This window comes from Trachypithecus francoisi, unplaced genomic scaffold (genome assembly GCF_009764315.1).
Source record: "Trachypithecus francoisi isolate TF-2019V2 unplaced genomic scaffold, Tfra_2.0 Lachesis_group0, whole genome shotgun sequence".
Classification (NCBI taxonomy): Eukaryota; Metazoa; Chordata; class Mammalia; order Primates; family Cercopithecidae; genus Trachypithecus; species Trachypithecus francoisi.
This window is the reverse complement of record NW_022681453.1, coordinates 26,003,896-26,016,962: the sequence shown is the minus strand read 5'-3', so window position 1 is coordinate 26,016,962 and position 13,067 is coordinate 26,003,896. Positions and strand designations below refer to the sequence as shown.

The 13,067-nt window shown below is 39.8% G+C and overlaps 1 protein-coding gene and 1 pseudogene across 35 annotated transcripts in view; both read right to left on the bottom strand.

The window, feature by feature from the left end:
- SLMAP (sarcolemma associated protein) overlaps positions 1-13,067 on the bottom strand; it is a 183,733-nt gene that overhangs the window by 74,011 nt on the left and 96,655 nt on the right. For all 34 annotated transcript variants that reach the window (XM_033210222.1, XM_033210220.1, XM_033210241.1 and 31 more), the window contains 3 exons: positions 10,700-10,762; positions 620-715; positions 289-360 (listed from right to left, as the gene is read on the bottom strand). In XM_033210222.1, the coding sequence (XP_033066113.1) occupies positions 289-360; positions 620-715; positions 10,700-10,762 (231 nt within the window). The remainder of the gene's footprint in view (positions 1-288; positions 361-619; positions 716-10,699; positions 10,763-13,067) is intronic.
- On the bottom strand, positions 977-3,068 carry LOC117083050 (annotated as a pseudogene). Its single transcript, XR_004436909.1, has one exon. The product of XR_004436909.1 is annotated as a keratin, type I cytoskeletal 19-like (transcript).

Here is a 13,067-nt window from a genome sequence, read left to right as displayed (position 1 = left end):
AAAAATGTTTAAATAACAATGCAGACTGAGGGAAATTCTAGAGGACAAACGCCCTAGTTTTTTCAAGAAATATTAACTGTTAACAGAAAAAAGACAGACTTCTACGTGGGTATTCATTACATAATTATTTTTATTTACATGGATGTCTGAAATTTCTCATGACAAAAGATTTAAAAGAATTGTGGAAATGTATAAAGTTTTTAGCATATGCTCAAAATGATAGTCAAAGAAATGATGTTACATAAAAAACTATGCATTTCATTTTACACATTTGAGATGAATACCTACTTTGGAGCATGCCTGTAATTGGTTTCCCATAACTTCTAACCGTGATAAGAGTCTATCTTCATCTATTAAAGCCTATTGAAGAAAAATTAAACATAAGTAAAACCCGAGTAATTATAAAGTCACATGTATATAAAAAAAGGTTGCTACTGACAACAAAAGATATAAAAGCATAAAACTGACCAGCATCCACTGTAAGATGCTAAATTTTCAACAACTTGTTCATTAGTTAGGAAATAACTTTGTCTTTGTTTGCTACATTTTAGTTTATTTAACATGTATGGAATATTAAACTATTTTTAAATGTTTCTTAAATATAAAACAACTGGAATACCTGCCAACTGGTATCTGAAGCCTCTTGGGTGATGGCTAGTAGCCGCTGAAGCGTGGCTAACTTCTGTTCCAACATTTGTTCCCGATGTAAGGCCTCCTAGTATTACAAATCACAAAAGAGATTCTAATAAGCTCATCATGATTCTTTTGAGGAGCGATCAATTTTCAGCACATTCTAAAATATTTTCATATTACATCCCCCTTGATGTATTTTAAAGTATGTGACACTTGATACTACTTAGTAAAATATACAGCAGTCCCCGCTCATCTCTGGTTTCCCTTTCCAGTTTCAGTTATAGTGCAGTACAAGATACACTGAGAGAGACAGACAGAATGTTGACATCCACATATATATATATTTTTTTCCCTTGGACCATAAAATTTTATTGGAAGGTCAGGGGAAGAGCCAGGGGTAAGGGTCCCTTCCTTCCCATCCCCTTACCCAGGAGACACCCCCCCGAAGGACAGCAGAAGCCCCCACAGCCTGCTGCCTCAGAGGACCTTGGAGGAGGACAGGTTGTTGTAGTGATCTTCCTGGCCCTCGAGCAGGCTACGGTAGGTGGCAATCTCCTGCTCCAGCCGTGACTTGATGTCCATGAGCCGCTGGTACTCCTGATTCTGCCGCTCACTATCAGCTCGCACATCACCCAGCTGGGCTTCAACACCACTGATCAGTGCCTGGATATGTGCCAGCTGGGCTCCAAAGCGCGCCTCGGTTTCTTCCAGTGTGTCTTCCTAAGCAGCTTTCATGCTCAGCCGGGACTGCAGCTCAAGCTCAAGACCCTGGAGGGTGCGCCGCAGGTCAGTGACCTCGGACCTGCTTATCTGGAGCTGCTCCGTGTGGCCAGCCACCTCCCGGTTCAATTCTTCAGTCCGGCTGGTGAACCAGGCTTCAGCATCCTTCCGGTTCTGCTCGGCCATGACCTCGTATTGGCTTCGCATGTCACTCAGGATCTTGGCGAGATCAGTGCCCGGAGCCGAATCCACCTCCACACTGACCTGGCCTCCCACTTGGCCCCTCAGCACACTGATTTCCTCCTCATGGTTCTTCTTCAGGTAGGCCAGCTCTTACTTCAGGCCCTCGATCTGCATCTCCAGGTCAGTCCTGGCCAGGGTCAGCTCATTCAGCACCCTGCGCAGGCCATTGATGTCGGCCTCCACGCTCATACGCAGAGCCTGCTCTGTCTCAAACTTGGTTCGGAAGTCATCTGCAGCCAGACGGGCATTGTCGATCTGCAGGACAATCCTGGAGTTCTCAATGGTGGCACCAAGAATCTTGTCCCGCAGGTCCTGGATGGTGGTGTAGTAGTGGCTGTAGTCGCGGGAGGGCCCGGGCCCCTGCTTCTGGTACCAGTCGCGGATTTCAGCTCGCCGTTGGCCGCCTCCAGGGCGCGCACCTTGTCCAGGTAGGAGGCCAGGCGGTCGCTGAGGTTCTGCATGGTGAGCTTCTCGTTGCCCGCCAGCAGCCCGTCGGACGCGGCCAGGACGCCGCCGTAGCCCCCGGAGGAGGACGAAGACACGAAGCGGGCAGAGGACACGGACACACCGCGGCCGCCGGAGCCCCCGTGCATGCTGGGCGCGCGAAAAGCGACCCCCGGCCCAAAACGCACGGAGCCGCCGCCCAGGCCTCCGAAGGACGACGTAGCCGACGACTGGCGATAACTGTAGGAAGTCATGGCGAGGCGGAGCACGGACGGAGCGACCCTGGTCCCAGAGGCTGCGATTCGCGGAAGGAGCCTGACATCCACATAACTTTTATTCACGTAACGGTATATTGTTGTAATTGTTCTATTTTATTATTATTGTTAATTTCTTACCATGCTTAATTTATAAGTTAAACTTTATCATAGGTATGTGTATATACAGGAAAAAACATAGTAGATATAGGGTTTGGCACTATCTGTGATTTCAGGCATCTACTGGGGGTCATGGAACATATTCCCTGCAGATAGGAAATGACTACTTTACGTATATGGGCCACATCATTTTAGTCTCATTTGTTGGGCTGAAAGTACCGCCATTAGAGGTTCTCTAACTGCAACTTCTCCCCAATATAAAACAAGTCACCTGTTTTTGTTTTCTTTTTATGCATAATTTGGAAGAGCAAGTTTTTAAAAACATACAATAGAAAAAGCTAACAAATGTTTCAGGTTTGCATTTTACACAAACACACACACACACAGTGTGTATGTAGACATATACCTATACATACATACACATATATACAGTCATGCACCACAAAACATTTCAGTCAACTATAGACTGCATATACACAGTAGTCCCAAAAAATTATAATGAAGCTGAAAAATTTCTATCGCTTAGTGACATCATAGCCATCCTAACACTGTAACACAAGGGGGCATTACTCGTGTGTTTGAGATGTTGGTGTAAACAAACATCTGTGCTGCCAGTTATATAAAAGTATGGCACATATAATTATATATAGTACATAATACATAATAGTATTATATGACTATTATTGGTTTATGCATGTACTATACTTTTTATTGTTAATTATATATTCCTTCTGCTTACTAAAAAGAAAAAAAGGTTAACTGTAAAATACCTTCAGAGAGGTCCTTTAGGAGGTATCCTGAAGAAGGCACTGTTATCACAGATGACAGCTCTATGCATGTTACTGCCCCTGAAGACCTTTCAGTGGGATAGGATGTGGAGGTGGAAGAGTAATACTGATGATCTTGGTATTGTGTAGGCCTAGGTTAATGTGTGTGTTTATGTCTTCATTTATAACAAAAAAGTTTAAAAAGTAAAAACAAGTTTAAAACATTTTTAATAAAAAGCTTATAAATTAAGAATAGAAACAAAATTTTTTTTTTTTTTTTTTTTTTTTGAGATGGAGTCTCTGTCGCCCAGGCTGGGGTGCAGTGGCACGGTCTCCGCTCACTGCAAGCTCCACCTCCCGGGTTCATGCCATTCTCCTGCCTCAGCCCCCCCAAGTAGCTGGGACTACAGGCACCCGCCACTACGCCCGGCTAATTTTTTGTATTTTCAGTAGAGATCAGGTTTCACCTGTGTAGCCAGGATGGTCTGGATCTCCTGACCTCGTGATCCACCTGCCTTGGCCTCCCAAAGTGCTGGGATTACAGGCGTGAGCCACCGTGCCCAGCCAGAAGCAAAATATTTTTGAACAGCTGTACTATGTATTTGTGTTTTAAGCTAAGTGTGAATACAAGAGTCAAAAAGGTTTTAAAACTTCTAAGTATATAAAGTAAAAAAGTTATAGTAAGCTAAGTTTAGCTAAGCTTTTCTTTTTTTGAGACCAGAGTCTAGCTCTGTCACCCAGGCAGGAGTGCAGTTGCATGATGATGTCACTAAGTGATGGCTCACTGTAATCTCAAATTCCTGAGCTTGTGATGCTCCTGCCTCAGTACCCCCTATAGCTAGGATTCAGACATGCACCACCATGCCCAATTAATTTTTTTTTCTTTTTCTGAGACAAGTCTCGCTCTGTTGCGCAGGCTGGAGTGCAATGGCGCGATCTTGGCTCAATGCAATCTCTGCCTCTTGGGTTCAAGCGATTCTCTCACCTCTGCCTCCTGAGTAGCTGGGATGACAGGCAGTGCCATCACGCCTGGCTCATTTTTGTATTTTTAGTAGAGATGGCGTTTCACCATGTTGGACAGCCTGGTCTCGGACTCCTGACCTCAAGTCATCTGCCCACCTTGGCCTCCCACAGTGCTGGGATCACAGGCGTGAGTCCCCGCACCCAACCCCCAGCTAATATTTTTATTTAAAAATTTTTTTTTTTTTTTTTTTAAACAGATGGGGCCTTCTTATGTTGCTCAGGATGGTCTTGAACTCCTGGTCTCAAGTGATCCTCCCACCTCAGCCATCCAAAGTGCTGGGATTTCAAGCATGAGCCACCAAGCCTGCCCCAAAAAACTTTTAAAATATATATTTAAGGTAGCCTAAGTGTACAATGTTTATAAAGTCTACGGTAATGTACAATAATGTCACAGGCCTTCACATTCACTTACTACTCACTCACTGACTCACCCAGAGCAGCTTCCAGTCCTGCAAGCTCTATTGATGGTAAGCGCCTTGTACAGGTATATCATTTTCGATCTTTTTCTTTTCTTTCTTTTCTTTTCTGAGACAGAGCCTTGCTCTGTCATCCAGGCTGGAGTGCAGGGATGTGATCTCAGCTTACTGCAACTCTGCCTTCCAGGTTCAAGCAATTCTGGTGCCTCAGCCTCCTGAGTAGCTGGGACTACAGGCATGTGCCATCAGGCCCAGCTAATTTTTGTATTTTTAGTAGAGACAGGGTTTTGCCATGTTGACCAGGCTGGTCTTGAACTCCTAGCCTCAAGTGTTCCTCCTGCCTCGGTCACCCAAAGTGCTCGGATTACACTGCCTCCAGCCTTTTTCTATCTTTTATACTGTATTTTTACTGTACCTTTTCTATGTTTAGATATGCTTCTAAACACGAATACTATTGTGTTACACTGCCTTCAGTAAGCAGTACAATAACATGCTGTATGGGTTTGCAGCCTAGGATCAATAGGCTCTACTATATAGCCTAGGTGTGTAATAGGCTATGCCATCTAGGTTATATAAGTACAATGTATAATGTTCGCACAATGACAAAATCACCTAATGAAATCATATGCCTGTTGTAAAGCAATGCATGATAGTATATATATGTATACATGTGTATATATACAACCACATACACATATATGTGAATGTATGTGAAATATATACACCTCAGAGCAAACTCATTCCAACTGAAGCCAAGATAATCTGGTCATCAGCAAAAATACTTTATAATGGCTTAATTGCACAAGTATGATATCTAAAATAGAAACAGCTTTTAATTTTTCCTTTTAAAAATGTTATTTATATAAACGTATACATTTTTGTTTTATTTTATTTCTGAGACAGAGTTTCCCCGTTCTGCAGCCCAGGCTGGAGTGCAGTGGCATGATATTGGCTCACTGCAACCGCAACCTCCTGGGTTCAAGCAATTCTCATGCCTCAGCCTCCTGAGCAGCTGGGACTATAGGTGCACACCACCATGCCCAGCTAATTTTTGTATTTTTTGTGGAGATGAGCTTTCTCCATGTTGGCCAGGCTGGTCTTGAACTCCTGGTCTCAAGTGATCTGCCTGCCTCGGCCTCCCAAAGTGTTGGGATTACAGGCAAGAGCCACCGTACCCAGCCAATATATACTATTAAAAAGAGAGATTGCTTTATTCGCACAGCCTACTGCATTTTCAGGTGTTCTGATTCTCTCTATGACTATATAACACTTAGCAGCAATTAATATACCAAAATAGGTAAGAGTCCACTGAATATTGGTTCAATATAATAAAGGGATTTATAATGGGAGAGTTAACTATTTGGCAGTTCCAAAGATACATATATAAAATATATATAACATAATATCTAAATATATATTATATAATATCTAAATAACATATTATAAATATATATCTATTACATAAATATAATATCTACTACATATACAATATCTATTATATATAGATATATCTAATATAGATATTATATAAATATACAATAGCTATTATGTATCTATTATATATTATATATCTATTATATAGATATATAATATAGATATTATATATAATAGATATATAATATGGATATATATCTATATATCTATTATATAATAGATATTATATATGTAATAGATATTATATAATATACATTTATATAATAGATATCATAATTATATAATGGGTATTATATATATCATATAAATATAAATATATAAATATAATAGATATATTTATAGATTATATAAGATATATTTATAGATTATATATTATATAATAGATATATATGTAATAGATATTATATATTTATATCTATATAGATATCTATGTATCTATAAATATATTATCTATTACATATATAATATATATTTATATCTATTACATATATCCATTACATATATAATAGATATTATATAATTATATAATATATATATTTTTTGAGATGGAATTTCAATCTTACTGCCCAGGTTGGAGTGCAATGGCACGATCTTGGCTCACTGCAACCTCCGCCTCCTGTGTCCAAGTGATTCTCCTGCCTCAGCCTCCCGAGTAGCTGGGATTACAGGCATGCGCCACCACACCCGGCTGATTTTGTATTTTTAGTAGAGATGGCGTTTCTCCATTTTGGTCAGGCTAGTCTCGAACTCCTGACCTCAGGTGATCCACCCGCCTCAGCCCCCCAAAGTGCTAGGATTACAGGCGTAGCCACCGTGCCCGGCCCAAAGATATATTTTACAAAGAAAGACATTGGTGTACAAAGTCTAAACTCTAGGTGGCTTGTTAGCAGTTGATAGCTGTTAAGCAGGTCTCCTTCATCCGGAATCAAGGTGAAATGCTCATAGCATTTAGTTGTGTTTTGGCATATCTTCTTCACCTTGTTCTATTCCTGTCATTATCCAGAGAAACACTTATGACCCTAATGCCTCTGAGACACCTCAACAGAGAAGTATATGCTTCAAATATAGTACTTGAGGTTTAAAGCATGAATTTATTGCTCTCCACATCCTTGATAAATAATGAATATGGAAAATTTTGTCTACTTAGAGGTACTACCTTTTAAGGTAACTCTAAAACTATAGGTTAAATAATCTAATAAAAAGCCATACACCTCAGAATCCATATTAAAACACAGCTTCACTTAAAAGAGACTATTTGCCAAGTTTAAGTTCCTAAAACATTCCTAATATCCAGGAAATTACTCAGATGCTGCGAAAAGTTTTACTGAAAAACAAAACCATCAACCAACCATATCTTTAGAATTTACTTCCACTAGATGGTGTAATTTCACCTTTTTAATTCAATTCCATTTAGAGTTTAACTCCATGAACTATATCCTAACAGAAATCTAGTAAGTCTAGGAATGGTCTTTTAGTTAGTTCTAAGGTATAAAATGCACCTATTCCAGTTTTTATTCAAAATGTTCACAATTTACATTAGAACTTTAGCAGTTCAATAAGAATGTATACAGAAAAGACTGTGGTATAATTTTATCTCAAAGAGCTAGAAAAGGAACAGTAGAGGATTAGGACACTAGGAATATTCACAGAACAAGAAGGTTGGAAAGAGTGAGAGAGTGAGGGAGTGAGATTTGCTATCCACGATAACTAGTAACAGTAGTATACAAGCCTGGGCAAATAATTTAACCTATATGAGCTCCACATTTCTCATATGAAAAATGAGGTTTAAATTACATTAATCTCAAAGTTCCACCTCTAAAAATAAGCAGCTTAATTAATGTGCCTTCCTATTGAATGGTAAACAACTACTAACATTTATGGCATACATTCTATGTGCCAGGAACTGTTCTAAGTGCTTTACATATATTAATCTTTTTTTTATTCTTCACGATTCTGTGAAGTTAAGTGCTATTACTATATGCATTTCATAGATGAGGAAAATGAGGCATAAAAGAGTTAAACAACTTTCCCAGGAGGTCAGAAATTAAAGCCAATGATTAAATCAAGGGAATTTTGGCTTAGAATACTCTTAAATACTCTATTAAAATCCAAATGTATAATGTTTTTCTATGCATACACTATGCCTGGTGGAAGATCTGATTAATACATTGATTAATTTTCTGTTCATTTTCATAGATGTGTACATTCTTAACTAAGATGGAACCATTCTCACCGATTGATTCCTATAAAAGAATGTAGGGGGCTGGGTGTGGTGGCTCAGGCCTGTAATCCCAGCACTTTGGGAGGCCAAGGCGGGTGGATCACGAGGTTAGGAGATCGAGACCTTCCTGGCTGACATGGTGAAACTCTGTCTCTATGAAAAATACAAAAAATTAGCCAGGCATGGTGGCACGCGCCTGTAGTCCCAGCTACTCAGGAGGCGGAGGTTGCAGTGAGCCAAGATCACGCCACTGCACTCCAGCCTGGACGACAGAGCAAGACTCCAACTCAAAAAAAAAAAAAAAGAATGTAGGGACCCAGGATCACGCGTTTGGTTCTATTATTTGAAACAAAAGACAACTGAAGGCCTACCCACATAAAATGACTCACTCAAAGTCACAAAAGTGGGTTGAGTAGCAGAACTAAGATAAAAACCTCACTCTTGCCCGGTGCAGTGGCTCACACCTGTAATTCCAGCACTTTGGGAGACCAAGGTGGGTGGATCACTTGAGGTCAGGAGTTTAAGACCAGCCTGGCCAACATGGTGAAACCTAAAAATTTACTCTACCCTACCAAAAATACAAAAAATTAGCCAGGTGTGGTGGCACATCCCTTTAATTCCAGCTACTTGGGAGGCTGGGGCAGGAGAATTGCTTAAACCCAGGAGGGGGAGGTTGAAATGAGACGAGATTGCGCCAGTGCACTCCAGTGTGGGTGACAGAGCAAGAGTCCGTTTCAAAACAAAATAAAACAAAAAAATACCTCAATCTCTAAACAAAAAAATACCTCAATCTCTAATCTCCTGATCCAGGGTTTTCTTTTACCATGCTCCCTCACCAGAATAAGAAACATAATCTAGCCCAAACTGACAAAAAACAGAAAAAACAAACAAACAAAAAAACTCAAAACACTTGTTTGCTTTTTAGAGATTTGTATGGTTCTTTAAATATGGCATTAACTTGAAGAAGTATCTGCTCTACACCAAAAAATTATTCTCTGAATCCAGCAGCACAGCACAGTGGTTACACAAAGCAGAAAATCTGAGATCTGGCCATCCAGGTTCAAATCCCAGCTCTACCATATACTTGATGTGTGATATTGTATAAATTATTAAATCTTCCTGCCTCTCAGTTACTCTATCTGTAAAAATAGGGATAAAATATGTACCCTGTAAGATTGTTGTGAGAATTAAATAATATAGGTAAAGTGCTAGAATGAAGCTTGGCATATAATAAGTGCTATATAATTACTTGCTATTAATATTATTAAGCAATCAAAATCTCTCCCAGTTTAATTTTATTTAAAAGTCATCTATGGGCCAGGTGCCATGGCTCATGCCTGTAATCCCAACACTTTGGGAGGCTGAGGTGGGCAGATTGCCTGAGCTCAGGAGTTTGAGACCACCCTGGGCAACATGGTAAAACCTTGTCTCTACTAAAATACAAAAAATTAGCCAGGCATAGTGGTGGATACCTGTAGTCTCAGCCACTCAGGAGGCTGAGGCAGGAAAATCGCTTGGGCCCAGGCGGCGGAGGTTATAGTGAGCTGAGATCGTACCACTGCACTCCAGCTTGGGCTACAGAGTGTGACTCCATCTCAAAAATAAAATAGAATAAAACAAAACAAAAGCCATCTATGGATAAAAAATTGTTTTGGGGCTCGGCGTGGTGGCTCACACCTATAATCCCAATGCTTTGGGAGGCTGAGGCAGGACAAGGACTTGAGCCCAGGAGTTCGAGGCTGTAGTGAGTTCTGACCACGCCACTACACTTCAACCTGAGAGACAGAGTGAGACCCTGTCTCTCAAAAAATTTAAAAACAGATTTAAAAAAACTGTTTTGGAACCTCCTCATACTTGAAGAAAAAAATTCTTCTCGTACAAAGGCTTTTCTCTAGATTTAATCTTGACTCTTTTATCTTTCTTCATAAGATCTATTTTTAATCCTTTGTTCTTTTTTGAAAAGATAGTATTTCTTTTGTATTTGTATCCAGCCAATATTTTTTTATCCTATATTTGTGAACTGGCAAAATAAAATATAAGTTGTTTAATTCTGAGCTTCTTTTCTTGAGACAGGGTCTTGCTCTGCTGCCTAGGATGGAGTGCAGTGGTGCTATCAAAGTTCACTGCAGCCTTGACCCCCCTGGGCTCAAGCAATCCTCTCACCTGAGACTCCCAAGTAGCTGGGACGACAGACGCACCATCACACCTGGTTAATTAAAAAATTTTTTTTGTAGAGATGGGGTCTCACTTTATTGCCCAGGTTGGTCTCAAACTCTTGGCCTCAAACAATCCTTCTGCCTAGGCCTCCCAAAGTCCTCGGATTACAGGCATTAACCACCCTGTCTGGCTCTAATTCTGCTTTTAAGAACTTTTAAGAGTTTAAAAGAAATTCTGCTTATAAGAATTCTCAAGATTTACTTTTACCTGTAGATACTGAGAAAGCTGGAATAGTTCCTGAGAGTACATACTTGGAGTGTTAGCAGCAACCTAGAAACAAATGACACAATATCAACAGAGAACACTTCATAAAAAACATTAAACCAATTCCTTGAAATGTCTACTTACTTAAATATGCAAAATAATTGTTATTAAAATCACAAATTTATAGCACAAAGGCAATATAGCCTTTTAAGTTTTTTCTTTTCTGATGGAATTAAAGCCTTTTCTTAATCCAGAAATAAAACCTCCTAAATCAATAGATCCACATATTTTCCCTTTAAAATTAATCATTAAATAGTTCTTTAATATTTTAACAAGCCTCATTCATTTAGAAGTAGCCATCTTCAAAATGGTATTTTTATGTGCTATAGGGAGGGCAGGGTCATGAAATACAACACTTTATCCAGTGGCCTGAGGCAATGTTTCTTTAAATCCATGGGTAGGTTTTAAGAAAAAAGATGGGAAGTAATGGTGTTTAAACACTGTAAGTCATAGTCAAACTATTTAGAACTCAAGAGTATTATAAGGAATATCTTCTATAAGGGTTTTTTCAAGGCTGTGGAATATAGAGCCATGGCATTATTTAAAAAGAAAAAAAAAGAAGAAGGGTCGGGCGCAGTGGCTCATGCCTGTAATCCCAGCACTTTGGAAGGCTGAGGGAGGTGGATCACCTGAGGCCAGGAGTTCGAGAGACCAGCCTGGTCAACATGGTGAAACCCCATCTCTACTAAAAATACAAAAAATAGCCGTGTCACGCTACTGCACTTCAGCTTAGATGACAGAGCAAGACTCCATCTCAAAAAATAAATAAATAAATAAATGAAGAAGAAGAAGAAGGGCTGGGCGCGGTGGCTCACGCCTGTAATCCCAGCACTTTGGGAAGCCGTGGCGGCCAGATCACCTGAGGTTGGGAGTCCAAGACCAGCCTGACAGACATGGAGAAACCCCATCTCTACTAAAAACGTAAAATTAGCAGGGCGTGGTGGTGCATGCCTGTAATACCAGCTACTCGGGAGGCTGGGGCAGAAGAATCGCTCGAACCTGGAAGGTGGAGGTTGCGGTAAGCTGAGATTGCAACACTGCACTCTAGCCTGGGCAACATGAGTGAAACTGTCTCAAAAAAAAGGAGTAGGAGGAGGAGGAAAGAAGGAAGAAGAAGGAAGGAAGAGGAAAAAGAAGGAAGGAAGGAGGAGGAGGAAGAAAAGGAAGAGGAAGAAGAAAAAGAAGAGGAGGAGGAGGAGGAGGAAGGAGAAGAGCAGGGAGCAGGAGGAGGAGGAAGAAAAAGGAGGAGGAGGTGGGAGGAAAAAGAGGAAGAAGGAAGGAAGAAGAAAAAAGAAGAAGGAAGAAGTAGGAGGAGGGAGGAAGAAGAAAAAAGAAGAAAGAAAGAAGAAGGACAAAGAAGAAAGAAGAAGGAACAAGAAAGAAGGAAGAAGGAAGAAAGAAGAATAAGGAAAAAGAAATAAGGAAGAAAGAAGGAGGAAGAAAAGAAAGAAAAAGGAAGAAATATGAGGAGGAGGAGAAGGGGGAGAAAACAAGAAGGAAGAAAAGGAGGAGGAAAGAAGAAAGAAAAGAAGAGGAGGAGGAGCAAGAGGAGGTGAAGAAGGAGGAAGAAAGACTACTGGGTTGCTGTAATGTTTACCCCTATGTGTTAGCTTATTAATGATGTTACAGCACCAGTCCTTATTAAGCTTGGGAAGTATACTTTAATTCATATGCTGACTAGAAAGCAGAGAGTTGGCATTATTTTTTAAATTTAGTTCTAAATTAGCAGGACCATTATTTACTTCTGAATAATTCTTGGTATTGCAGAAGTTGATGATTAACCACTTTTACTTCTAAAAAAGGAATCTAACAGAGAATTTCAGTTTCAAGCAGGCTTTCACTCTTCATTCAAATGGAAGAAAAATGTAAAATATTTTTTCCACTAGTTTAGTTATTGCACTAAGAAAACTAGACTCCCACATTAATGTCAAAAGATGTATTTTGGGGGGCTAATTAGCAATGATACCTATAACTGAATAAACCATTATTTCTGAACAAAAGAAAAATGCTTTCTAGCAAGCAATTACTGCAAAGTTCCTGATCAGATCAGGTAAAAAGTAACCCTTAAAGACAACAAAAGAACAATTTTTGTAAGCCTGTATTTCTGTATTACCTCCCTGTATTGGTAAATGTTGAGTGAACTATTTAGGTAGAAACTTTAACAAATTTCTAGACAGAATTGTATCTCAGAATAAAAAGTAACAGCAAATACTCCTTATCCCTCCCTGGCTAGACACAAAACAGGTACTCCTAGTTTACACAGTGAATAATTTAACTGAGATAAAGGCTTTTTCTGAAGAAACATCCATCT